The following is a 27,854-nucleotide window of genomic DNA, read 5'->3' on the forward strand; positions in this document are numbered from 1 at the left end:
CTTGAGGGACTGAGCTACCTGCATGCCAAGGAGCAAGCCCAGCTTGGACGATATGGATTAGCTGCACGACCTTGGCCCAGACTTCTGAGGGAACTGTTAACTTGCAAGACAGAGCCGTGTCTGTAGAAAGACAAGAAAAGTAAAATTACAAATAGAGGCAGGGTTGTTGAGACAAGGACTGTCAGTAGCACAAGGATTCAAGAGGAAAAATATCAGTGTGGAAAGTTATAAAATCCTGAAGTGAATAAAACCCCCGTTACCTTCAGTGGGTTGCCAGCATTACCCACATGAACAATGACAAGTTATTAAAACTGAGGTAGCAGTGGAGGCCCACCCTTTTCTTGATGCTTGTTTGGCCAGCAGACTTAAGGTGTTTTACCAGGAGGTAGGGAGCACACTAATGCCTAATCCAGTGGCTTGTTAGAAGCTTGTTCTTTTTTGTTAGCCAGTAATTGCTTTATATTTCTAATCTGTATGTATCTTACTTAGGGAATTTCTTTGTGTACAGCTAATGATTCCCAAAGCAACCCTGAGAAGGACAGCACAGAGAAGTCTGTTAAAATAAGCACACAGCAGACTCCTGAACAGTACTGACGTTTAACTGCTGTCCTCAGGCTGAGGACTATACACTGCCTTCAAGGGAACAGGCTTTTAAAAACAGTTAAAATTGTCCGTTCCTGGCAACCTACCATGATTTTTCTGTGTGTATGCACAAAAAAAAAAAAAAAAAAGTTGTAAGCAAAAGCTTAAATTCTGCACAAGGCGTCAAAGATTACTACTTCTAAGAGCCCAGTTCACGGCCGTGGCGTTCTCCCCCGCCCGCCGCACGGCCGAGCGGTGAGCGCACCTGCGCGGGTACCTGCGGCAGGCCAGGCCCCTCCGCAGGCCTTCCCGGAGACCCCTCCGGGGCCGCCTCCTGCCGCTCTGCCCGGCCCTGCAGGCCAGGGCTGGGGTGTGCCCGGACCGAGACCCCCGTCCCGTCCCGTCCCGTCCCGTCCCGGTGTAAGGTGGGGGGGTTCCGGTGTAACGGGGAGCAGGGGTGGCGCGGAGGGCCGGGGGCGTCCTTGGGCGAGGCCTCCCTCATCCCGTCAGGGCGGCCCAGGCACCCTCCAGCTAGACGCGGGGACACTCGAGCCGCGCCGGCCCCGCCCGAGCCCCGGGCCGGTTTAAAAGCCACCGCTCCGGCCCGCTGCGCGCCGGGGAGGAGGGGTAAGAGGGAGTAGAGCGTTACGACAGCTGCCTTTGCGGCAGCGGGCTGGTTTCCGGCGCTCGGCGTCGCTTGACGGCAGAAGGAGCAGAGAGGGAGCAGGGAGGCCAACAAAGGGGTGTGAGGGCCTGCGGCGGCATGTGAGGGGCGGCGGCGCTGGGGGCGGCTCAGGTGAGGCTCGGCGGGCGGGGACAGAGCAGAGCCAAGCCGGGCCCGCGGCTCCCGCTAGCCCGGGGTGGTCTCCGCCGCAGCAGCAGGAAGGCCCCGGCGGAGCGCCGCGGGCGAGCGGGGACGGGGCCCGCTTCCTCGGCGGGCAGCAGCCCGTCCCCCGGGCGGGGCTGCACGGCGACCTCGGCCCGGCGCCGCCCCGCGGGCGGGAGCGGCCGTTCGGCCAGCAGCGGCTTGGGGTGTGCTGGGGCCGTTTGTCTGGGATGAGGGGGCGGTCGGGCCCCGCTGTCGCCCCCCGGGCTGCGGGCCAGGCCGAGCTGGAAGCACCCAGGGAGCTGCGAGCCGCAGAGGGCAGAGCGCGGGCATGCGTAGTTAACCCAACTTTTAATTAGTTTCGTTTACCGTTTTAATCCTAAGCGACTTGATGCTACCAGGCATTTTTAAAAGCAACGTGCTCCGGCGTTGTAGGACTTGATTATTAACTTAATATTTTGTTAAACATAATTTTGGAGTACTTAAAGTTTGTGTGAACAAATTATTTCTGGTTTAAAAAAAAAAGTCACTTCCTTTCTCTTTAAAATTAACGTTGGGTGAAATTTAATGCTATGGAATGTATTTTATGGTTATTATATTTGACATGAAGTGCAAAAAAAACCTGCAGAAGTGTAGTCTACTGAATGCAGTACATAGTTGAAGGGTAAGGAGACTTGATTGCTCGACATAGTTTTCCTGGTACAGTGTTGCTGGCTGTTAAACAAGTTGCTTTGCTGCTTTGTGGTTCTGTAAAGCTGGATTGATGTGGTGTGGTTTGGGGAAGCTTGAAAATTAGTGGAATTATTTGTAAATAATTTTATTAATTTAAAGCTCTGTTTAAATACTAAATGTTGGGTTCTTACTGCAGGTGTATGTAACTTTGTTAGCCAGTGGAACAACAATTAATATGTAGTTTAATTCTTTCATCGTCTGAGTTCAGTTGCAGCTATTTTGTATTTACTGGTAGGCTGTTCTGGAAAACCTACCTCCTGGGTTCTCTTTCCACGAGAATGCACTGAAAAGTTCAGAGAATTATTTCATGTCAGCAGCAGTGCATTTCTGGGATTCTGTAGCTAATGCTGTGGACTTCAACAGTGTTTTCCTCCAACTGCTCACCTGTGCTGCAGGTCATGGGGAATATTCTGTACTAAACAGGAATAGTCAAGGCTATGTCCCATATGCGTAACTACATTTAGCAGAAATAATGCAAGTTCAGTGATCTAGCAGTAGCAGAATTCATAAGACCACCACAGTTTTTTTTCTGACTTACCTTAAACCTTATTTAAAGCATGCATTTTTTTCTCTTTAGCAGGCGGGAAGAATGAAAGGAAGGGAGGATGAAAGAATGTTGAACCTTTTTGTTTGGCTGTATGATGGAAGGAAACAGGACAGAGAACCTCTGCGACGGATCATTTGGATGGCTTCAGCAACAAGAGAATGATGCTAAACCATGGCTCTGGAAACTTTCTAATTGCTTTTCTGCTGCTGAGAAGTCTTTGCCTTGCGGTGCGAAAACGGTAATTCATAGCTTTATTAAAAGCATAAGTGATATCCTGGTATGGAGAGGTATAACTAACTGCAGTGTTATTGCTGGCTAAAGGGGGCAAGTGGTGAGGGGAGAAAGGAGAGACAGTAGTTACCAGGGTAAGTACAAAATCGATGTGGGAATTTAAGGTCTTTAGTTGCGTTCACAGCTCTCTCATCAAAGTCAGTGAAAGCAGGTGAGTTGCTTTGCTTGACAGGCTTTACCCTCTGCAGCTCTGTTTGGAATCACCCAGCTGACTGCTTCAAGTATAAGGCAGGTTGTTGAAAGCTCTACCAAGTTATTGCTGAAGAGTAGAGTAGGAAAGTAGTCTTAGCAATTTAGTTTGGAGGCAGATTTAGAATTTTCTGAATTATTAATATTATATATTAGTTACAGCAGTTGTGGATACCGTTCCTCATTAATGTCTAATTTTTCCTTGTTTCCATTTCTTCAAATGTTCCTGTTCTGTAACTGTGTATGATTCTATACATTTAAGATGCAAAATGCTAAGGAACAGAGGGGATAGCATGAGAGCAGGCAAGCTTCAGCGGTTAAGTAACACACTCACATGCATGTTCAGCCTGACTTTCAGTAAAAGACATGGGAGAAACAAACAAGCACGTATTCTGTTGTCTCACTATTCTCATGTGTGAGGGGTTAGGAAGGGTGCTGCCATAAATTTTGGAATTCAGCATATAAACCAGTTCCAGACAGATTTTTGTCAGGGTGCATCTTCATAAGGCGTGACATGAGGTAGAGAGAGGTGGTTTTGATCTTGGGTAATCAATTATTCATTACTGTGTAGCAGGAAATGCATTAAATTTAAATTGGAAAATGAAAGTTGTTCTAAAGTACTGGCCTAAAGCTCTGGAGCAGTGAGTTGTTTGCAGGTTAGCTCTACTGACCTTGACTGTTCTTGTGCTGCTCATAACCTTGCTTAGTTTTCACTGCTACTGTTTTTAAAAAACCCTATATTTCTGTCTGTGCCTTTGTCTGTACATCTTGATGCCTTAAATCAGAGTAGGCAAGCAGCACTTACGTAGCTGTGAAAATTAAATCTTCTTTATCCTCTGTTAGTTTATTTCCTTGATATAATTTCTGATATTTTAAAGTCTTAATCTTTTAATGCATTACTTCTAAAACTTAAATTTTCATGTTTTTATTCAAAGTGAAAGTGATTCTAGTTATTCATGTACCTTCAAACTGTGGGGTTTGTTTACTTTGCATCGCATTCATCTATGTTTGCTCTTAAAATAAGTCTTTTTTTTTTTTGCTTTGCAATTGCAGAGTATCTCTTAGCCTTAGCCCAACAGTTTTCTGCTTTTCAAATTCTGATTTACAGGCCCATTGCTATTTGGTTTATAATTTTTTGGTTTTGTTGCTTCCAAAATCCACTGAAACCAATATACCTTGGGCTGGTGTGCGTAACTGACGTAATTCTTTTAATATTTTATGTGTTCAGAGAGTGAGGTTATAGTAATCGTAAGGATAAATCTTATAAAATTTTCTGTTATTGTTAAAATTGTAACAGTCTAAACATATGCTCACTTATACTGTAAAATTACTGATTTATTATGTACCTGAATATAACAAAACTTTCATTTTCCAGAAAGATTACATGGAGAACAAGAAAGCTGCTGTAGCATTGAAGGATGCTTCATCTCCTCATAATGCTGGCTCTAAACTGTTTCCAGCAGTACCACTTCCTGATGTTCATCCTCTTCAGCAACAGCAAATACAGCTTTCACCTGGCCCGAAAGTAAGCTGCTGTGCTCATGGCTCTGACTCTTCTTGTACTCCACAAATGCATTGTGGTGGTGGTGGTAACTTGATTCACCCTGGCACAATGTTAGACTCAAAAAGCACTGGGACGATTACTTGTCAAGTAGGGTCAGGATTTGCTTATCAGTCTGCATCTTCACTGAAGAACCCTCCAGCTAGAAGCAATTTGTCAGGCATTGGGAGTGAGTTCCCTGGCATGTGTGTAGAAAACAGTGTATCTTCTTGTCAACATGTGCCCTGTTGTGGAAAACTCCATTTCCAGTCCTGTCATGGTAATGTGCACAAACTGCATCAGTTTCCAGCCCTTCAGAGCTGCACATCTACTGGCTATTTTCCTTGTTCTGAATTCACAAGTGGGGCTACAGGCCACTTGGATGAACATATTGCACAGTCGGAGCTAACATCACGTGTGTGCGCCAACCCTTTGCACCTAAACATGGCACCTTCAGTTTGTTTAAAGGGCTCTCACTACTGCAGTGACTGCTTGAGCAAGGTTTGTACACATCACATTTCTCATTCATTACGCATGGTATATGGTTAATGTTGAAATACTGTTACTTGAGCAGAGCACCACCTTCCATGGGTTGCGGCTTTGCATCCTCCTGGTTGGTGATGCACAGTCCAAATGTACCAGATATACTTTCTGAAGAGGATCTGTTTTCTGAGGTAACGTTCAGTTTGATTGGAAGACAAAAGAGGCTGTCACAATGTTTAGCTTACAGGGAATCTGTAATGTACTCAAGCAGAATTTTGACTGGGTTTGAAAGACAGTTACCTGTTCTTGAGAACTCCAATTAAAATGTTCCGTAGTAGTGACTGTGAGAAAAGGCTAACAAGAGTTAACATGTACCCTTGAGCAGCTGATCAGTAAAGGTCCATTTGTAAGTTAGGTGAAATGTCTGTGCTATAAGGATATTCTAGGTTTGGTTTGAGAGGTCTTAGTTCAGTCTTCCTAAAATTGAATTTATATTTAAATACAAATTTGATACACTTCAGAACTGATTAAAACTGTACTTGAATTTTAATAGGAATTTCAAGTGAGTTAGTATACTCAACTTTGCTAGATGTGTTACTTAAACTGCCAAAATTGATTTCCAATATAGAAGCGAAATGTCTTCATTTCAATAAACTAAATGGTGAATTCAGCATGTTTGGAATTATGACCACCATTTTGGGGATGGGGGAGATGATTAAACCTTGTGCTCTTAAACTGTGCTGATTTCACGTGGTAGGTCTTGTTTTGGTTTGGTTTGGTTTTTTCCCAGAATGCATATTAGTACTTCGTAAAGATGATATGTCTTGATGTGCAGAGTTTATAGAATGTTTCTTTGCGTTTCAAAATCTAGCACTAGGTATGCTAGGAAAGACTAGGATAGAAGCTTCTTTTATGCAGTGATACTGTTGTTAATTAACTTTGTAGAGTACATCTGAACTTGCACTTGTTGCAGAAGGTAAAATGAGCATTTCTAGCATGGAATAGTATGTGTTAATATTGTATACTAAATTAACATATATTCTGAAAAATTGTCCCAACAGCCAAACAGAAACAGCCTAGATGCTGCTAAAATCTGGCCAAATATTCCTCCTCCAAGTGCACAGACTGCACCTGTTCCTATCCCAATATGTAATGGCTGTGGAACCAAAGGAACAGGAAATGAGAAGAGTTTGCTACTGGCGAGCAGCCTTGGCAAATCACCACAGAAATATGGTAAACCACATTTGTTTGAAACTTGCACTTAGTGGATGTCCTCCTTAAATACTGTTGCATGTGAAGAGTTCTCTTAAATTGCACTGCTCTCTGGAAAATTCTATAATGTTATAGAAGACTGAACAGTAAAAAAAATACCTTGTTTCTGTTTTGCGAAGTTGTAACTTGGATTTACCTGTTTTGACTACTGAGTTAACTTACTGGATTGTTTGCATATAGTTTTGGGTTTTTACTATTATATTTTTTTACCCTTTTAAGAAGGAGAAAAAGAAATTCTAAGGACTTTGAAGTTATTTCATTCTGGTGTTGTTAAAGAAATTATGCTCAGCCATACTTTGAAAAGCATTTTCTTAGTCTGTAGTGTCTATTATCACTTCATATGCAGTAGGCATGTAATGTTAATAGTTACAATATAGCTATTTTCAGTGTTCTTGAGAGGAAAATATTGTGTGAAATAATTACATGGTCTTTCCATAGTATTAGTACTGCTTCAGTTACAAAATAATAGCTATTATGAGAGTTTATAACTTTTTAAAAGTCATAGAAGAATAAGAAAATGAATAGTTTTACTATCATTTTAGGACTACAGCTGTTTTTAGTTTTTAAGGTGCAACACCCCAGTTAAGCATCCTTACAAAATGCAGTTACAACATATACCCAAACAAATACGACATTTGTCTACTGTGCTTATACTCTCTGCTAACTTTAATTCTTAGCTTGTTTTTGACCTGTGAGAATTCTGTGTCATTCCTCATGTTTATTTTCTAGTTGGTTTTTTTTTTTTTGGAATGGAATGAGTGTATAATGTTAATTCAAAATTAAGTAGATATTCAGAGTGCTGAAATAAAAGAAGCTTTATCTGCACTTCTTAGCCTGTAATAGCAGAAACTCTTAACCTCGCTGTCCTGAACTGTAAGATACCTTTGTATCTGCCTTAATTTTCTGTAATCACTGTCACTATACTGGTAATCTCATCCAGTTTTGTTTATTTTGTGCACACTGTAAATTTGAATAGCTTTCGTGTTTCACTTCTGTTACTGATACAGCACCTGCTGAGTTTAGTGTGACAGAACTTCAGACAATTTTCAGGGCACATGCCCACCTCAGCATTTGATAACATTTTTATTAAATACATTACTTGATTGTTTGAGAGTTTAAAAGTAAAGCTGAAGTTGTCTTGCATCTTTATCCTAACTTAACAGTAATTTAAATTTCTATTTAAGACTGATTTGAGGTATAAAGTTTCTACCTTAAAGAGAAACTTTGAAAACACCTGATATTTTTTTTTTTTTTCCGATTCCATAAGAGAATAAAACTGAACTTGCATTCTTGGGCATGTCATTCTCTAAAACATAAAGCTTTCCATGTACAAAGTTTATAGTATGCTAAGTTTAACATTTTTGGTATTTGGAAATTAAAATGAGCTGTGTTGTTCAACCTGAACAGGGTCTCCAGAAGTTGCCATAACAGGCCAAGTTCTGGAAAACTTGCCCCCCATTGGAGTCTTCTGGGATATCGAAAACTGTTCAATTCCCACTGGCCGTTCAGCTATAGCAGTTGTACAGAGGATTCGTGAGAAGTTTTTTAAAGGTCACAGAGAGGCAGAATTCATCTGTGTGTGTGACATTAGTAAAGAAAATAAAGAAGTTATTCAGGAGCTAAACAACTGCCAGGTATCAAAACAGCATCTACTTGGTGTTCTTGCTTGAGAATTTGTGTGCTGTGAGTATGCTAATAGTGATTCCTGTTGACTAAAGCTTTATGTTAGCTTCTGTGGTGTTTAGTGTATGAGCATATAATCAGTTTATGCATGAGGTCTTTAGTGCTGAACTTTACCAGTGTGATAGTTTTAAAAACTGAAACTGCTTTCCACTATATGTAGATTACTGGTTTAGCTTTAGTTTTGGTGTTCACAGGTGATTCTGGTTTTGTCCAGTAATAAGTGGTGGTGGTGGTGGTTCTAGTGTTACTCTTCAAATCTGTGACTAAGTCATTAACCTAAAAGAACTATGATTATGTGAACTTAACTTTTTAAACTTTTTTAGTGAATACTGTGCTGACACTCTTAAATTAGTGGGATTGAGTGGGGTACCTGTAACACTAAATGTTTTCTATCAATGCCTTTTGCTTGTTGGGTTTTTTTTGACTTCTTGTGAAAGTTTCTAGGTAAGAAGTTCCCTTCCCACTCCTAAATTTTAGATATGATAAGCAGATAAACTGTCAATCTGTTACATGAGGTAAAATGAATTGATACTGAGTACTTGCTGTGTTTGTCACCCCTGTATTTCAAATGAGGGTTTATGGAATGATTTTAAGGTATATATCTTGTGATCTTTAACAAAGAACAGCAGAAGTAATCCCTAAGACATTGCTGAACAACTAGGGTTGAAGTTCATTGCTCACTAGAAGTTTGAGATCCATACATGTTGTATTTCATGTGTATGTGCATTAATTTATCTAAATAAAAGATGCCTGTGGAAGCTTGTATTTATGTTAATGAAAAAAAAAATCAAACAAGCGTAGTTAATATTCAGACTTTCCTTTAGAGTGTGTCTGTGTTTTCCCACAGGTGACTGTTGCACACATCAATGCTACAGCAAAGAATGCTGCTGATGACAAACTCAGACAGAGTCTTAGGAGATTTGCTGATACACACACTGCACCTGCCACTGTTGTTCTTGTGTCAAGTAAGTGTTTGTGGTACTCATCTACAGTGAAGAATTCAGTTCTTCTCTTCAGTAGTACTTCTGCATGTGACACTGTTTTGCTTTCCAAGGGCTGTGTTTAGAATCAGCTTTGACTGAATTGCTCAAGAATTCCTAATAGTGGCAGTGGTAGCAAGGGACAAGTAAGGACAGTAAGATGAGAACTTGGCTTGGTTAAATCGGCACTGGAATCTGATGTCTTATTCAGTGTCAGTAGATAAGTGTATAAATACTGAAGTTAGACAGCTTCAGCAGGAAGCCAATTAAATTAATTGAGTCTTCCTTATGGTAATCTTACATTTTGCTCAAAACATTCTGAATTTGATTTATTTTTTTATTCTTGTAGCAGCATACTATACAGTTAAATATGCAAGCCACTCAACTGTTTAATTGCTGTGTGTTGCCTTGGGTTTCTCCCTGAAGCTAAACAAATGTTTGTCCTAGAAGTATATGGGACCAGTTGAATGCCTTGCTGATAAATTGCTAGAAGTTGCTGTTAAAGGAAACCCTTGTCTGAGATTGAATGCTAACTGCTAATTTAAATTGTCTGTTGAAAAGCTATGTAGCTGCTGGTGCTTTTTTGTTGGAAATTTTAGTGATAAATAGAATTTGTCAAGTGAGGTCTGGCGTTTTGTTTGTGTAATATTTTTTTTTTCTTGTGTTTCCTTATTTATTATATTTTTTCCCCCCTCAGCGGATGTAAACTTTGCTTTGGAACTCAGTGACCTGAGGCATAGACATGGCTTTCGGATCATTTTGGTACATAAAAACCAAGCTTCAGAAGCACTCTTACATCATGCCCATGAGCTTATTTGTTTTGAAGAATTTATTTCAGACTTGCCACCGAGGTTACCACTGAAAATGCCAGTAAGGTTCTTAACTCTTAATGCAACAGACATTTCAAAGTGTTGACTTCCTTTTTTTTTTCTTTTCTTTTTTTTTTTCTCCCCCCCTTCCCCCATGTAGGAGAACAGGCTGAAATTACGTGTGTGGTTTTTTTATGGTGAGACATGATGTCTGCTCTGTATTTGACCATTGTCTGTATTTCAGTTGCTACCATGTGAATGTATGTTGTTCTGCTTTAAGACTGAAATAATGAAATAATAAAAGAAGGAAGTAATTATCTAAAAAAGTAAAATAGCAAGGTCACATTCTTATCACTAAATAATTTATCAGATGTTGTATCTTGCATGCCTTTCACTGGCAGAAAGTTAGGGTAAGCACTTAGTTGTGCATTAAGTCAGCTGTATAATGCTTTCTTAACAGTTTTGAGTCACTGTCTACTGTTTTCTTGGGGTTTTTTTTTGTCTTCCTGATTACATCTGGATTTTCTGTGTTGTCGTTGCACAGCACTCACGACCTTTTTCTTTGGAATAACTTCCTGAACTGTGCGTTCAGATTCATTTGTAGAACATACAGAATTCTTGGGTTGCAAACATGATGCTTTCTTATCTGGAGAAGTGATCAGGGCCTCTGTAGTCTCCTCTAACTTTAAATTATATTTGAGATATAAGTTTGAGGATCTACCTTGATATGAGAGTTTTCCAGACAAATTGCATGCTGCAAAAACATTACTTGGGGGGGGAGGGCAGGGGGAGAGGATGTATGACCAGAAGCAATGTGAAAATACTGGTTTTGTACAAGAGGGTATTCTGACGTAATCAAAATCTTACTCCCTTTAAACAGGCTTGTCGTACGCTATTATATGTTTATAATCTGCCAACAAACAGAGACAGCAAAAGTGTCAGTAATAGACTCAGGCGTTTGTCAGACAACTGTGGAGGGAAGGTGCTGAGCATTTCTGGAAGCAGTGCAATTCTCCGTTTCTTAAATCAAGAAAGTGCGGAACGGGCTCGGAAGCGAATGGAAAATGAAGATGTTTTTGGTAACAGGATTGTAGTGTCTCTTACTCCCAAAACCAAAGAAATTAATGAAACAAAAAGCTCCAGCTTTGTGGCAACTGAAAAGGTGAAGTCTCCCAAAAAAATTAACAAGAACACAAAGCTGTGCCCCCTCAACAAAGACACAAATGATCAGTGTTCTGGTACCAAAGGCTCTGCTTGGAGAGGATTCCACATTCATGGATCTGTCGTCAAACCCACAAATGTTAAAAGTTTACAGGTATTGTTATTCTACCTTTTTTAACATTCTTGCTTTTCCTCATGTTCTGAAGATTGCTTCTGTTACAGCTCTACCTTTAACTCGTCAGTCCTGTTTAATGGATAACTGTACTGTATAGTGACATCACTGAATGAGACCTGTATTCATCTGCTTGGAAAGCAGACAGTGAATTTAAGGGCTGTTTTTCACCCTTCCTGCCACCTTTTTCTCAGTGTGGAAATACTACTGGTACTTATTGAGTCTTAAATCCTAGGACAGTTTTGACTTTTGTATTGGTGTTGAGTATAACATGTAGGGTGTTCAGCTTTGCTAGTTTTAAGGAAAACTAGGGTACATATACAGTGTAGCAAAAGTATTTCAACTAATTGACAGTTTACTATTTTCTGTCACAGGAAATAAAATATTCCTGGTTATCAAGAAAAACTGAGTTATCTAGGCTTCCATCACAAGGACAGCCTCTAGCAAGGGACGTCTGGTGCTTTTATACTGACCTTTCATCTGTTTCATATAGGAGCTGTGCTGCCTTGAATCAAAGACCATCAGTAGAAATATTGAAAACCAGCAAGAAAATGTAAGAGAACAAATTCCTTCTCCTCAGAGTAACTCTAATACAGCGATTCCTGTGTCTCTGGCAACCGAAAAAATGGGAATGGGAGAATCGTCCTATAAAAGTAGTCAGAAGTATGTTTAAAAATAAAAATATATCAATGTTAGCTATATTTTTAATGTGAATTCTGCAACATAATGTGTTTTATTTCTCTTATGTATATTTGTAAATAGAAAAGAGACATCTGCTTCCAGGAGTGTTACCAATTCCCCTGTAGATAAAAAAGATAAAGATGAAACTGTATTTCAGGTCAGCTATCCCTCTGCTTTCAGTAAGCTGACAGCCTCAAGACAGCTCAGTCCTCTACTCATGTCTCAGAGTTGCTGGTCATCTCGGTAAGTGACTGTGTCTTATTTTGGAGGTGAAGTGAGACTTCACCAATATTTACATTGATTATTGACAGCTGCATGTGGAGTTGTGTATGCTAAACACATTATTTGAGTACACTGTGGAGGCAAAAGGAAACTGATGGTGCTGCATAACAGCTAACAGAGGGTGGATGTAAATACAAGATGGAGTGAACTCATTTTCAGAAACTTAGTGTGTGGTAGTTGTTTGTTGAAAACTTTGTCTTTAAATCGTCTTTAAAATCTTCAGAGATATTAGACACATCTTACTCCTCTTAATTTCAGTGCCTTTGACATTCCCAATAGAAATTTGTCCAGGCATATTAGATTCCCAGGCTTAAATATCTGGTCTTTCCCAATTATTAAAATAACATGAATGCGTTTGACTTTTTAAATGTGTTAGTAAGATAATAAAACATTTAGTGTCAAATATACTGTTAAATTGAGTGACTTTGAAGTACAATATGAATTATTTCCTTTCTTCTCGTAGGAAATTTGTCTTGTTATGATGTTTTGCTTGTGGTGAAATTTGTTTTGCCTGCACACTTATGTACTAGGAAGATACCTTCCAAGTACTGTATTTTTGGACTTGACCTGTGTCTGTCTTCTGATTAATTTTGAGATGTGTATATCAGAATTGTGCAATAGCTACTTTAGCTCATAAATGTTTTTATCTTACCCAGGAGCATTTCTCCAAACCTCTCAAATAGATCGTCTCCACTCACATTTAATGTGTTAAATCATACCAGTGGTACAGACTGCCCTGATCCTTTTGCAAATGGTGCAGACATTCAGATCAGCAATATAGATTACAGATTATCCAGAAAAGAGTTGCAGCAAAACTTACAAGAAATTTTCTCAAGACATGGCAAGGTAAAGGCTAAAATACCTTTATTATTTTTTTTTTTAAATACTTCCTGTTTATGTATTTATGGACATGTTTGTGGCCTGGCTTTAGGTGAGTAGGAATTGAAAGCTATCCAAACATGACTTTTACACTTTGTTAAAAGCAGGCATTGTGTTCTTCCTTTAGAAAGACCGGATCGTCACTTGCATTAGGTTCTTAATTTGCATGTGGTCTTCATAGATCTGCTATTCTGAAATTTTGTATGTGAAATTCATAGTAAGTGGCTCATTAGTCATGCAGAGAAGATACTTAGGCTTTAGCTGCATAACCTTTTTAAGCTGTGAAGTTGAGTTTCTATTGTCAGCTTAAAAATCCCAGTAAAAACTGAGTTCTTGTTTTGGACCAGAAGTGATCAAAACCAGACATGAAGAATGTGAATCAGTAAAAGCAACTATGCAAGGAGAGGTCACTTTTGCAGCGGACCTATTTCTGTAGGTGACATTCTGTGATCTGTAGATGACATTCTTCTGGCACAAGCTTCTACATGGGAAGATGCTTGTGTTAAAGGAATATCATGGTCTTGCCTTGGCCAAGTCTCATTGCACTCTGTTCTTGTTTGCGTTGTCCTGTTGGCCATGGTTCATCATTGCATTGTATTCAGCTCTTGGCCAAAGCAAGACCGTGCTACTCTTGTGTTTGCTTGCCTTGGGTTAATATTTTGTGATAAATGTATAAAGTGTTTTCATCCTCTCAGGTAAAAGGTGTAGAGCTCAGTCCTCATACAGACTACCAGTTGAAGGCTACAGTTCAGATGGAAAATCTGCAAGAAGCAATCAGTGCTGTCAACAGTCTTCACAGATACAAAATTGGCAGTAAAAGGATCCAGGTCTCATTAGCAACAGGAACTGCTAGTAAATCACTCTCTCTACTTAGGTAATAAGCACTTTGACATCTTTGTAATTGTCCTAGCATGTATTTAGTAGCTGAGAGATGATTTAAAATACTGAGTGAAGGAATAATAAGGAAATAAAGTAAAATCTGTCTTTTGACCTAATGAATGTGTTAAATGCAACTAGGCTAGTTCTCAGCTTAGCATTTTTGCACTGCCTGTATTTTAAGTTGTATCTGAAGAGCCTAGATCTCTGTTTTATAGTGTTCAATAATTTCACCACTACTCTTTCATAATATTGATATACCTCAATAACTTAGTTTGGGCAGCTGAGTTAAGATTACACTTGGCATCTTTATTTCTTCTTTCCTCCAAGAAAGTGCATGTGAACTTTCTCTTTGAGGATGGAATCCACAGTTTAAATGCTGTTGGTGTTTCATTGATCTCCACTTTCTATATGGAGGATAGTAGAACTAGAGTGCTGATGCCAGTGAGAATACAAATATGTACTGTTTTCTTACTGAAAACAACCACTAGGGAAATACGTTGTCTTCATTTTTTTCACAGAAAGCTCTAGTGAAAATAGTGCTGGGAGTGTAGAGTATACTACTTGCCATTGTATAATTTACTACTTAATTTCATTCTTGCCTTTTAGATTATGCCTGTTCAAAGTTCTTAATGTAACGACCGGGCTGGTAATTTGTAATGCTGGAGCTTTAATGTTGCATTTCATAGGTGCTTGAAATCTTACCACCATCTATGAAAGATGCAGCTTCTTCAGAGACATTACCTTATGAGTTAGCAAAAATGTTATTACTTGCACTCTCTGATCTGAAGTATCAACTTTTGTAGTTCGGGAGTGGAAGGGAATGCAGTTTGTCCTGTTATTTATAGCTCATAAACTGCATCTGTAAATATCTCACCAATTTGGACTGGAGACTAATACTAATAGACTAATTTTGTGCTAATGTTGCAAAACTTCTTTTATAGCTCAGAAACGATGTCCATTCTGCAGGATGCACCTGCTTGTTGTCTGCCTATATTCAAATTCACAGAAATCTATGAAAAAAAGTAAGTTGTTAGTTGCTGTTTTTTCTCTAGTACTTCTAAAAAGAATCTGATCTTGTGTGATTGTTTACAGTGAATTTATAGAGAGTAACAGAGTGGAGTGTTATGGGTTTTTGTTGTTAGATGTTGCAGCATGTTATCTATCCAGAGGCAATGAATGTAATCCTGGCCTCTCTTAGAGGGTTATACTTTTGGTATTTTACTTCATGTTTCTGCGTTGGGATGAATAGATTAGTTACCTTAACATTTTGCATAGAATAGTTTCTAGCATATTCCTATTTCTTAAAAAAAATTACTGCGTTCTCTTAACTATATTTATAATGTGTATTTATTTCAATTTTTCTCTTTTAGATTTGGACGCAAGTTAATTGTATCAGACTTATATAAACTAACGGATACCGTGTCAATCCGTGACCAAGGAAGTGGGCGGCTGGTGTGCCTTTTACCTGGCAGCCAAGCCCGGCAGAGTCCACTGGGATCTTCACAGTCGCATGATGGTTCATCAGCAAACTGTAGTCCTATAATATTTGAAGAGCTGGAATATCACGAGCCTGTTTGTAAGCAGCATTGCCTGAATAAAGACTTTATGTAAGCTGTGTATAAAATACTATAAAACTTTACAAAATATTTGAACAGCATTTACCACTTACAGGTACATTAAAGTTGAGGTGTATATGTTCATATTGTGTGCTCCAGTCACTGTTTATATGTTTACAAGAATAAGTCAGGCAGAAAATAGTGAGATAGCACAGTGAATTTTCTAGGCAATTCTCATGAATCAGTCTGCCCAGGTAAGATTATTATGTTCTGGCACAGCTGCCAGGATTGAATACCTCTTAAGCAGAAGCTGAAAGGTATGCTACCTTCCTCTGGTTATATAGGAAGGTTTTACATACTAGAGATTCTAACAGCCTGAATTTTATTATATAATTATAGCTGGAACTGATCATTCTTCTTTGTCATCCAGCTAGATTTAGTAAATGATTCTGAGTTGAAGATGTCCTGAAGCTGTATATTAAATTTTTTGTTTTGTTCAAAACAAGCCAGGTTGTGCTTCTAGAGCAGTTTACTAGGTGTTCACTGTTAACTGCCTAGTATGTGCTGCTAAAATTTAATTTGAACATTTTAATCTAATGATAATAAAAATATAGTCTTCTAAATGTTGCTTGTTTTATGGAAATTTGCTGTAGCTGTATTAGTTTTTGTGAAGAAGAAAAGATGGAATTTTCTTGTGCCTGTACATAGTGGTATTGTCAGCTAGCGGCAGTATATTGTATCCATATAGTATAATGGTACTGTATGTACTACTGGTACGTACGTGAGCACAGGCATACTATGCTCAAGCTATGTGTAGAATGAGCATATAAACGTCAACCTCTTGTTTTTACAGTGAGCATGAGTTTGATCCAGATTCTTATAGAATTCCTTTTGTGATTTTGTCTCTGAAGACATTTGCTCCCCATGTTCACAGTCTTCTACAGACACATGAGGGTACTGTGCCTTTGCTAAGGTAAAGTATTTTAATTTAGGCTTTTAGTGTAAGGGCTGATAGATTAAAGATTTAAAATTTTGTTGATGGCTGTTGTAATGCTCTGAAACTACCTGTTGTATAAAACCTCTAGTTCTTATGTAAGGTGGTATCTTTTTTAGCGAGTGAGTGCCTTATGAAATAATTACTTTTGACTTCTTGTTGAGCAACAAAGATATGCTTATTTAAAATGTGCATTTTATGAAGACTTCTGTAATGTGCTAGTAAGCTGTTGAAGCCTCTTGCTCAGAAAGTGTCTCAAAAGAATGGTATTTTTAGGACAATTGTTATAGTGGTATTTTTAGTTTATAATAAAACTCTTTTTTTTTCTTTCCCCCCCCCCCCCCCCCCCCCCCCCAAAGTTTTCCTGATTGTTATATGTCAGAGTTCAATGATCTTGAAATGGTTCCAGAAGGCCAGGGTGGTGTTCCTTTAGAACATCTAATTACCTGTGTTCCTGGAGTTAACATTGCCACTGCTCAAAATGGCATTAAAGTTATTAAATGGATACATAACAAACCACCACCTCCTACTACAGGTAAATATATCCATTTAAAATATTTTCTCTGAACTAATCTTTCTGCTAAGAAAATAAGGACAGTGTAAAGTAAGCATCTTGTAGAATTGTTAAACTTCTAGCTTGAATGTTCTTTTATCTCTCCTCTTCCCCCCCCCCCGGTGCTCTAGCCTGTGTCATAAATGAAGTGCAGTGTTTAGTGGAAGAATATTAGTGAAAGGTTCAGTAATGTAATTATTTCTTTTGTAGATCCTTGGCTTCTACGTTCTAAGAGCCCTGTAGGTAATCCACAACTTATTCAGTTCAGTAGAGAAGTGATAGATCTACTTAAAAGCCAACCATCCTGTGTCATACCTGTTAGTAAATTCATCCCAACGTACCATCATCACTTTGGAAAACAATGCCGTGTGTCCGACTATGGGTATTCTAAATTAATGGAGCTGCTAGAAGCAGTGCCTCATGTCCTGCAGGTGAGTTACATGGCACGGTTCCCTTTAACTTGGAGAATTGTACTTGTATCTTCAACTATTTGAATTACTGGATGGTATCGTTTAATAGTGGCTGTGCAATTACCTAGTCCACCTTGAAAGAGAACTGAACCTTGGAGTGTAATTGTCATCTTTTTTTGAGGAGATGTTTCTGTTCTGTTTTTATAGTCCCCACACTTCCCTTATGGTGAAATTAACTCTATTTAATCTAAGCCTCTGGAATACAGTTAGAAGCTGGTTTTAGCCTGTGGCTAGTGCTTGGGTAAATGGTGTTAGTTGTGCTCTTTATCATAAAAAGACAGCAAATGCTCGCAGGTTAGGCTGGGATGTGTAGCCTGTGACTTGAAGAATTTCTGTGTGAAATAAGTCATGTGGCCTTATGTTACAAAAAAGAAACTCTGTGGTCACATTGGTTGTAAAATTTTAAAATAACAAATACAAATGTGTGACAGTTGCAGTAGCACTCATGGAGGAAGCATTTCTTAATTTCTTGATGACGTATGCCTTAGTACAGAAAGTGTATGGCTTAATGAGGCTGCCTTTCCAAACACTCTCTGTATTATATCCTTTATTTCTAGCCTACCTATACTAGGACTGGCTTCTAAGTAAAAAGAATTTACTGAGGATGCTTGATGTGAATGATCAAATAAAATTTTCTTTCAGATTCTTGGTATGGGTTCCAAACGTGTGTTAACTCTAACGCACAGAGCTCAAGTGAAGCGCTTTACTCAAGACTTACTGAAGCTTCTCAAAACTCAGGCCAGTAAGCAAGTTATTGTGAGGGAATTTTTACAGGCTTATCACTGGTAAGTTGTCTCTAATGAAACAAGAACAATTGTGCAGGGCACACCTATCAACAGTGGTTTTAAAACCTAGTGCAACAGAAGTCAGCACTTTAAATCGTAATATAAAACTCTGGCAACTATATTGCCTCTTCGTTGTCATATGAAAATTCAAACTTCTAATGAAAACAAAAGCTGTCTAGCAGACTGTACTGCTTCCTTTAGTACTAGGTTCGTTTAACTTTATTGGAGTTTGAAATGGGTTATTGTATTTCATTTGTTCTCTTTGAAGCCGTGGCTGCAAGGTTGAATTTAAGCAAGCAGTTTGTGGCACGTTAACATGAAGAATAAAGGGAAAATTTAGTGTTAGGCTTTCTTTAGAGGGAAATATAAAATAAATAGACTGATTGTCAGTGGGTACTATTCCTTCTTTAGCTGGATCTAGCAATGGTGCAAAAATGAGGAGTAATACTTGTTTTGCTATTGTCAGGAAGAATGTTCTGTTTTAGCATAGTGAAAAATAGTTCGGTGGGGGTTTTTTTTGTTTTTGTTAAGAGCCAAGATGCTTTCCTTAATGTGAAGATGGAAAGTAGTACTTAATTTACTTTGAGGAAGCCATAGCATCTTAGTGCTACATGTGGTCTACCTTTGCATGCGTACTGTTGTGCTGTGTGTGCCAACAGATCCTTTCTGGGAATACACACTTCTACTTGTATTTCCCCTATTGGCAAAAATACATCATTGGTTATTTCTAAATCTGCTAAATGTGCATCTACATTGTAGTCAGCTCCAGCCATTAGTTGACTAAGAATGTATGTGAAGTATTCTTGCTTCTGAGAGGTTCCTGTTGGGGAAGTGAGGACAGTAAAATGCCTTTTCATATGTAACAGAGTATTGTGAACCTTAATATGGTGTTTTCCAGGATGTGGTCTCTGCCTTCTCTTGAGACCTGATCTTATTTAAGAAGAGCATATATCTGTAGCTATTAAGCAAATACAGACTGTTGAAAGTGTAGCCATGTGGAGCTGTATAATATAATAACATTTTCTTAAATAACTTAAAACCTGAACATATTAAATATTATTTTATGTCCCCACGTACTGCTACTAGTTTAAGGCATCCACTGGTTGGTATATACAGCTCTCTCCCAATGTCATCTGAGCCATCAGTGTATTTTATTTTTTCTGGTTAGAATGGATAGATAATTTGAATTAAGAATATTTTTCACGTTGTTTCACATGCTAGTATTATTGCTAATATGAAAATTATGCTTTTTTAAAGATTTGAGGCTTATTCTCCCAACTTGCACTTTTTTTTTTTTGCCTACACAGCATGCATTAATACTTGTATTGTACAATTTCCTAAAACTTTCAGGTGTTTCTCTAAGGACTGGGATGTTACTGAGTATGGAGTGTGTGAACTGGCTGATATAATATCAGAAATTCCAGAGACAACCATCTGTTTGTCACAGCAAGACAATGAAATGGTAATTTGCATTCCCAAAAGAGGTATGTCCATGTTTAGTTCTTTTACTGTTGCCAAAGAAATTGTTGTTTGACTATTTTAAAACTATATTAACTAAAGTATCTAGGAGTGACTTGGATTTTGATAATTGTGTTTCTACCTTCATAACTAAGTTAAGCACTTCTAGCGAATAAAAAATTTGTCATTCTAGCAACACTTAAAGTGGAATAGACAGGAAAGCAAGTGGCAAAACACATAAAATAATGTTACTACTTCTGCATGTAGTTCAACTTTCTGTGGAATGATTAGAGTGGATTGTTTCCGCACAGCAAAAATACCACCATATTTGGCTACTTAATATTTTCTGAAGTGCTGATTGCATCACTATTATGGACTTTAAACATGTAAGCTTAGTTAAAGGTCTTCGGTGGTAGAAGAAAGTGATATGTGATTAACCTGAAAATCAGTCACAGTCTTTTCTTCTGTTCTGTTTGCATTTTGTAAGTTTCTTGGTACATAGCTCTTGCTTTGTTTTCTAATTTTAGAACGTACACAAGAAGAAATTGAAAGAACCAAACAATTTTCTAAAGAGGTAGTAGACTTACTGCGTCATCAGCCCCATTTTCGAATGCCCTTCAATAAATTTATTCCTTCTTATCACCACCACTTTGGTCGTCAGTGCAAACTTGCTTACTATGGTTTTACAAAACTACTTGAACTTTTTGAAGCCATACCAGATGTCCTACAAGTAAGTTCTAAAATCCTAAGCTGTACTAAAGCATTGTTCTGAGATCTGTACAATTGTTTAAGTAGAGGTTACATTTCTTATTAACTTTAGTGTAAGTTACAAACTGTGCACCTGTAATGCTAGATGGCTGTATTTAAGCAAGTCTGATATAGGTGTTTTGGTAAAATGGTCCAAGGTTTTTAGAATGTTCAGGCTAAGTTTGTTAATAAATTCAAGTTTTATAAATTGGATTACATTTATGAAATTCAGTGCATCAAAATTAGAGTTAAATTTTGTTTAAGTCATGTTAAACTTGCTTTAAAAATGTTACTAATGATTTAATTGCCTAGTTTGTTGTATTTCAGAAATGAGTTTTGCTTGCTGTATAGTTACCTTTTGAAGGTCGCTGAGCCTTGCTACATAGCAAATGACGGCCTGCAAGCACTGAATTTTAGTTGCAGGTGACATTTTTTTTCATACAGACTAGGTAAATCACTTTATTAAAAGTCTAATTTCTGTTTTGTAGGTATTGGAATGTGGGGAAGAGAAAATTCTCACACTCACAAAGGTGGAACAAGTCAAAGCAGTTGCTGCTCAGTTTGTTAAACTGCTGCGGTCTCAGAAAGACAACTGCCTTATGATGACTGATTTACTGACAGAGTACAGAAAAACATTTGGATACACACTGCGTCTTCATGACTATGATGTTAGCTCAGTTCCAGCTTTAATGCAAAAACTTTGCCACGTTGTAAAGGTAATCTTTTTTGTCTTTGTAGTTTATATTTCTGAAACATATGTAATGTTGTGTTAAGGAACTTCTTGTCTCAAAATTACAAGTCTCAGTGTCCTTAATATTGTACTCTAGAAACAACATTTAATTAAGTTGGAGGGGAAATGCCAAAGATATTTAAAATGTAGCTTCTGTGTTTCTATGGTGATGTCTTTCTTCTTTTGTAACCTTTCAACTTTCTTTGGGAAACCTCATGCTTGTTTAGCAAATAGGAAGTAAAAGATTGTATAACAGTACTTGCTTTAACTATACAATTTTTTTTTCCCCACCTCATTCCAACTGTGTAAAAGCAATAACTTTCTGATAGTGGTGATCAGTCTCCTAATGTCTTAAATTCCTAATTTTTTTGATCTGTGGCTTGAGGCTTTGTCTCTGAATGTACATACATAGATCGTCTTAAGTGTCAATGGAAAAAAAAGATGACATGTACATGGACGTGGGCATACTGGTTTAGTTGCTCCCGTTCTGTTAATTTAGCAGCGGGTGTTTAAGGCTAGAGCTCAGTCAGGTCCAGCTCACTTGGAATAAAGAGTAAAATCATGTCTACCTTGTGGACAGAAGCTGCTACACAGCTTTTGTGTATTTACAGTAAATTTTTCCATGTAATGAGCTGCTTTATCCTGTGTGCTTTTGTCTGGAGGGAGTATCAGATGCTGGTATGTAATATCAGATACAGCTGTGCTCAAACAAACCCCAGCTACACACTTGTTCATAAATTAATCTCTTCCCTGTCCCTAACTTCGTTCCCAATTCTTTTTTCTAGGTTGTTGACACAGAGTCTGGCAAGCAAATTCAGCTGATCAATAGAAAATCTCTGCGGACTCTGACTGCCCAGTTGCTAGTCTTGCTGATGTCCTGGGATGGAGCATCCTTTCTCTCTGTTGAACAGCTTAAACAGCATTATGAAACAATCTATAGTACTTGTCTTAATCCATGTGAATATGGATTTATGACCCTAACTGAACTCTTGAAGAGTCTACCTTACTTGGTTGAGGTGTGTAAGCTCTTTTTCCTTTCTGGTGTGTTTCATGCTTTGAAAAGACATTATGACTACAGTATATGAAAGTATGCACTTCGATTCTCTTTTTTCTAACAGGTTTTTACCAATGGTGCAGCAGCAGAATATGTGAAGCTTACAAATCTGTATATGTTTGCGAAGAATGTAAGGTCATTACTTCACACTTACCATTATCAGCAGATTTTTCTTCATGAGTTCCCAGTAGCATATAGCAAATACACGGGAGAAGTGCTGCAACCTAAAGCATACGGATGCAATAATTTAGAAGAGCTCTTGGGAGCAATTCCACAGGTGTGAAGAATTCTGCTTTCCACAATTATATTGAGATTTCTGCATGGATTAAAAATAGTTACACAGCTGTGATTTCTGTTAATTGTTACTATTTACTAGAATAATTAGCTTCTCCAAGGAGGCTTATACCATTTGTATTTTTAATAGCTTCTGAGAAATCTGGACTATGTAATAAGAAAATACTTTCTTTTTTACATGTTTTGGTCAAATTTGGCTTAAGAACTGTGCCTGGTGAGGCCACAAACGTCCTCAACATCTTTATCAAGTGAGATAATAGATTTCTCCCTTGAATGAATGAATGACTGTACAGTGATGACGTTTCATTTTGATCAGGGCAGATGATTGCTTTTAGGAAAGAAGAGTTGTGGGACCTTGTCAGAAGTGCCACACAGTGGAACTCTGCTGTCGCATCTTCTTGTCATCCACATGTCCTAGGATAGTTTTGTGACCCAAGTTTATGGCTATAAGCTTTCCTTTAAGTAAATTAATCTTTCTGGAGAGTGACAAAATGGAGTTTTGCAACTCCATGTCAAATGTATAATTGTGTTAATATATAGTTAGTACACTTTCTAGCCCTCTAGTTCACCTTTGGCATAAATTCTTTTGAGACAAAACTTTTTCTTGGGTAGTGTAGTACAAATTAGAAATAATGTCAGTGCAAGGCTAGATGAAAGGCAGTGAGTAAGCTGCTTTAGGCTTTGAGCTTAGGATGTGCTGATATTTAATTCTGCTTTTTTTTCCCCTATGTAGGTGGTCTGGATTAAAGGACATGGTCATAAGAGAATTGTGGTACTGAAGAATGATATGAAAAGTAAGCCATTTACATTTTGAGCAGTATCTTAGTTTGCTTTTTTTTTTGTTTTAAGAGGTGACTTGAGTAAATGAACCAAATGAACTTGCCTTTTTGTAGCTCGTTTTAGCTCACCTAGTTTTCCCCCTGCTGATCATGTGGATGATCATGGAAATCAACTTGCTGACAATAATGGACATATTATGGAGACCCCAGGATCCACTTCATCAATGGAACTAAGTCTAGGAACACCTAGCACTGGTAATGCAAAATTGATTTATATAAGAAATTTAATATCTTAGGGGAAATAAGCAGAGTAATCAAAGCAGCATGGGGAAAGCTGTGTGAGTTAGTCAATCTGAATTTCTGTAGAAATGCTTTATGGCTTGAAAGCTGTTGAACTTCTCCTGGAGTATATAGTTAAGCATGCTTTCTCTTGACAAGAGCATCTTTTGTCCTCAACTATCAGTGTATATATAGCTACTAGAGTACCATTTCCCATGGATTTTAGTGGAAATTTAAGTCTATAAGCATAAAGCTAATTCAAAAAGGTAGTCAGTAGCAGCTTCTGCTAGGAATATCTTCTGTATTCTGATGAGAACACAGTGCTCTTCTGTAGTGTTACTACGTTGAGTTTGTGTTGCTACTTATTTGCAAATAGTAATGGCAGTCTTGTTGGTATAAATCTGTCTCCACTTAAAAATAACTGGGAAGTGGTTCATATCTTGCTGTGGTTTCCAATTCTTTCACTACCTGCAGGTTGGAGAACTTGTCGAATAGTTCTTGAGTTATTATTTCAGAAATCTAGGCTTGTCCCTTTTAATAAGAGCAACTCACTTTATTTTGAAACTTTCAGCTTAATTTTCACATGTGTTAGGTGGTACATAAATAGTTGATAGGAGGTGGGTATATCTGCAGGGGAGTTGTCTGATAACTGGCCCTTCTCTATTAAAGACTGTTGCTGTAGGACTTATTTCCTCAGCTCTTCTACTGAAGTTTGGCAAATACCAGATTTTACTATAGGGATATATTTACTCAGGCAAGCAATAGCTTTAAGATACTATTGCTTTGTCTGCTGTATTGTAGTTAGTTAAATGCTCTTGATCCAGTGAAGTAAATCTTGAATGAATCTGAGGTTAGTTAGCATTAATTAAATTAGTTTGATATTAGTATTTCAAATACAGCATATCTCTCAAATCCTCAGAATCTCATCTGAAGGCTTTACATTTACCAGCTCTGAAACAGTGATACCTCCACAGCTTACAGATACTTTGAAACATGTTCCCTTATTTTTGTAGTTTCTAATCAAACTGAGCAAGAACTTCTTTGCCTCACAAATACATCTCCCGTTGACCTCTTGTGTGAGCCAGTTCCTTCCTGCCTACCATCCCCGCAACTGAGACCAGATCCAGTGGTTCTTGAGTCTGCAGACCTTATTCAGTTTGAGGAACGTGCTACACCTCTCTCTGGTAAGAGTTTGCTTGCCTATGTTGTGTTACTTCTGGATGATGGAAAATAAAGCATCAAACAAATAGTTGTTTATATAAAGTTCCATTTAAATACATATGTATGTATATATATATTGGACAATGGGATGTGTTGGAAATGCAGTTGGCTTCCATCAGAAACTGATGAGTACTGACTGTAAGTACCCTACAGTAATTCTCTGGGTGAATTTTATAGGGATCTTATCCACCACTAAAATTGCATTTTAGTAATGTGTAGCAACCTCTTTACCACAGTAATTTCATAGTGCTTTTCTGAGCACTGAGATTCTTAATGTGTGAGAAATAAATTAGGCCTTCTTAGTAGTACATGATGCAGACAAACCAGGAGCAGATATCACATCAGCTGCAGAAGTGTACATTGACACATCTTCTGCCTTCAAATCAGGCTGATGAGTTCTTTCTAAATATTTTATTGCGTATTACCAGAGAAATATTAATTATTTTTCAAGAACAGAGCATCAATAAATTGAGCTGTTTTATTCATTTTAGAGATAATGATTTTAACAGAAGAAGAAAAACAAAGAATTGTTACCACAGCTCAAGAAAAATTGACCTCTGGTTCTGTGGTATCTAATGCCATAGAGAATGCTTCAGTGCCTCCCTGTCAGTCCTCTGAAACCCAACCAAACAAGGAAGCAATGGACAGCCCAGCCAAAAAGCAACACAAAAACAAGGTGAAATTGGCAGCAAACTTTTCACTTGCACCTGTAACCAAGCTTTAACTCTTTCTTTTTAGTGTGAAAGACAAGTACCTATGGACTCTGCACAAAGTAAAGCTATTTGCTAGCCCTTATGTATTTTAATGAAATGCCTAGAAGAATTAATTTGTATTTAATGTATTCTGTGAAGATTTTGTTCCTTTTACACTGAACACAGCTATTAGCAGAGCAGATTTTTTCTATTATTTTGAAAAAAAATTCTGGCATTCATTAAATTATTCTTAAATTTTACAATTTTTCATAAATGTGTGTTCAGTAAAAGCAAAATATTAATTCAACTAAAATGGAACAGATTTTATTTTCTTTAAGCCTCGTTGGTGGTGTAATCATACATGTAGCATATTGTATTCTATAGGCTGTTGCTTACTGGTATTGTTTCAGACAGTATTAATAAAATGCATGATCTGTCTTTCAAAAGCCTGTTGAGAAATTTTAACTCGCTGACTTGAAATGTCAAGAGTGAGGGAGTTGATTGTACTTGTTCTCTGGCCTTTCAGATGACTTGTAACTGCATTGGAAATTCTTTTCTCTAAAGATGTCTGTGGAAGATTATGTGGATTTTTTGTAAAACTTGTTTTAGATATTTTCTGTAGCTTTCAGTTCCGTTTAGGAGCTTTCTAGGACATTGATGCTTTAAGCTTCCCTCTTATATTTAATTCCGGTCCAGCATGGATTTGGTTAAGGAAAAGACTGTCTTGGTGTCATGAGATTAAGATACAGACACACGCATTTTATTGTGTCTAGAAATGAAGTTAGGAAGATTCTGATATTTCTGAAATATGCATTTAATGCATAAATTACAGATAATGGAGCAGGTCTTATTAAAGTGTTTTGCGATGGAAAGTATTGATGCTATTTCCACCTGTAAGGCAAGTTCGAACTGCATGTGGAAATGCGAAGGTTGTTCTGCTTAACCTTGTTTACTATTTTTAAGCATGCTTAGTAAATGGGAAGCTTATTCTTTGATGTGCTGTCTTTTAGCTGTGTCTGTTTTTATTCTAAAACTTACTCCTAGTGTTAGAAGCTTTTTTTCAGTTTGTGGTATCTTGTGTTGGCTTTTGAAAGGGCCGGCTTTGCAAGAGAGGTTAAGTCAGTGGATGACCTTCATTCTAGTTAGCAGAAATGTCCAGTGTATGAGACTTTATACCCATTCTGGGTAACCATGGCATTTACAATGAGTTGTATTTGCCAGGCAGCAAATAAATTGCTTGTAGCATTGAAAGAACCTATACTAGAGGTTTTCCACTGGCCAGCTGAGTATCTTTCAGGTGAATTCTATTGTAATACACAAGAGATGGAACATAGGCTCTAATTTCTCAGCCAGCAACAGGAAGTGCCACTGAATAATGGCTATAGACAGAATTTTACTAGTCAAGTTTTGTTATAAAAATCTTTTAAATTTAGGCAAGTATTACCAGTAGTGAACTTATAGCCATTGTGAATGCAGAGAAACACTTGGAAGTTTTTCTGAGCATTATGGCACAGTATTTTGAGTCCTTAGTAAACCTCCACAGACATACTGCTATAGAAAGAGAAATTCAGAGGTAAGCTTTCTTGGAATGCTTTTAATGAGTTACACGCAAGAATATCTGCTTTCACCTTAAGCTTGATAAGGTTAACACTGATCAGTCTAGATCTTTGTTTCAGAAGAGCATGCATTTGAGAAAAGACCAACCTGAAATTACACTTTTATGAGGTGCAGCTACAAGTCATCTGGAGTACTAAAGAAAACCAAATTTTTGCTTCAGAGGAAAATATGGTATTTGTCCAAGTGAGTGTGGTGGTTATACCATTTATGGAGGTCAGCATATCTTTTCTGGATTCATGTGTGATTCTGATGAAATTGCTGTTTGAAAGTAATAGAATAATACTTTTGAGAAGTTGTGTTCATAGTGTAACAAAATAGCTAATTGAATGCAATATATTTTTTTATCCAAAGGATTAAGTGAATGATGTGACTTACAGATCTAAAAGCGTTACAGCCATGAAATTCTTTAATTTAACAATGAAATGTACTACTTCAGATTCTTGTCTGTTTGAAAAAAAAAGAAATGTCACTGAAGCCCTCAACTTATGCACTATATTTTTCTTGGAATGGGAGGGAGAAGAAAAAAATTCTTTTCTTAGCTGTCTCCTTTATTTGGACACTTTCTTTTGTGGCTCAAGTGCTGTTTTGTGTGTTGGGACCAAACAGTTGTGTCAATAAAATTTTCAAGCAAGCATAA

General features: G+C 37.8%; 1 protein-coding gene across 3 annotated transcripts; it reads left to right on the forward strand.

Annotated features, from left to right (window-relative positions):
- Nucleotides 1-1,305: 1,305 nt before the first annotated feature.
- Nucleotides 1,306-27,854, forward strand: MARF1 (meiosis regulator and mRNA stability factor 1). 3 transcript variants are annotated; one of them, XM_086759575.1, is made up of 27 exons: nt 1,306-1,378; nt 2,718-2,925; nt 4,543-5,208; nt 6,252-6,423; nt 7,870-8,096; nt 8,993-9,110; nt 9,823-9,995; nt 10,815-11,249; nt 11,761-11,930; nt 12,030-12,191; nt 12,887-13,076; nt 13,805-13,983; nt 14,930-15,010; nt 15,359-15,595; nt 16,398-16,517; nt 16,898-17,073; nt 17,302-17,522; nt 18,204-18,346; nt 19,697-19,830; nt 20,332-20,534; nt 21,040-21,267; nt 22,067-22,297; nt 22,400-22,612; nt 23,363-23,423; nt 23,523-23,663; nt 24,701-24,871; nt 25,400-27,854. In XM_086759575.1, the coding sequence occupies exons 2-27, from the start codon at nt 2,779-2,781 to the stop codon at nt 25,630-25,632; spliced, it is 5,232 nt and encodes a 1,743-aa protein (XP_086615701.1). In that variant the 5' UTR covers nt 1,306-1,378; nt 2,718-2,778; the 3' UTR covers nt 25,633-27,854. The 3 variants fall into 3 exon arrangements, with proteins under 3 accessions (XP_086615701.1, XP_086615702.1, XP_086615703.1); XM_086759576.1 differs by having other exon boundaries at nt 11,761-11,820; nt 12,106-12,191; XM_086759577.1 differs by having other exon boundaries at nt 4,543-4,692.

The sequence above is a fragment of the Chlamydotis macqueenii genome, chromosome 15 (assembly GCF_036417535.1).
Source record: "Chlamydotis macqueenii isolate bChlMac1 chromosome 15, bChlMac1.mat, whole genome shotgun sequence".
Taxonomy (NCBI): domain Eukaryota; kingdom Metazoa; phylum Chordata; class Aves; order Otidiformes; family Otididae; genus Chlamydotis; species Chlamydotis macqueenii.

Excerpts from the sequence above, each read along its gene's own strand:
- MARF1 (XM_086759575.1), top strand. The coding sequence starts at position 2,779 with ATGATGGAAGGAAACAGGACAGAGAACCTCTGCGACGGATCATTTGGA. Across the intron at positions 20,535-21,039 it reads CCATACCAGATGTCCTACAA|GTATTGGAATGTGGGGAAGA; the intron begins GTAAGTTCTAAA and ends TCTGTTTTGTAG. Across the intron at positions 22,298-22,399 it reads GTCTACCTTACTTGGTTGAG|GTTTTTACCAATGGTGCAGC; the intron begins GTGTGTAAGCTC and ends TTTTTCTAACAG.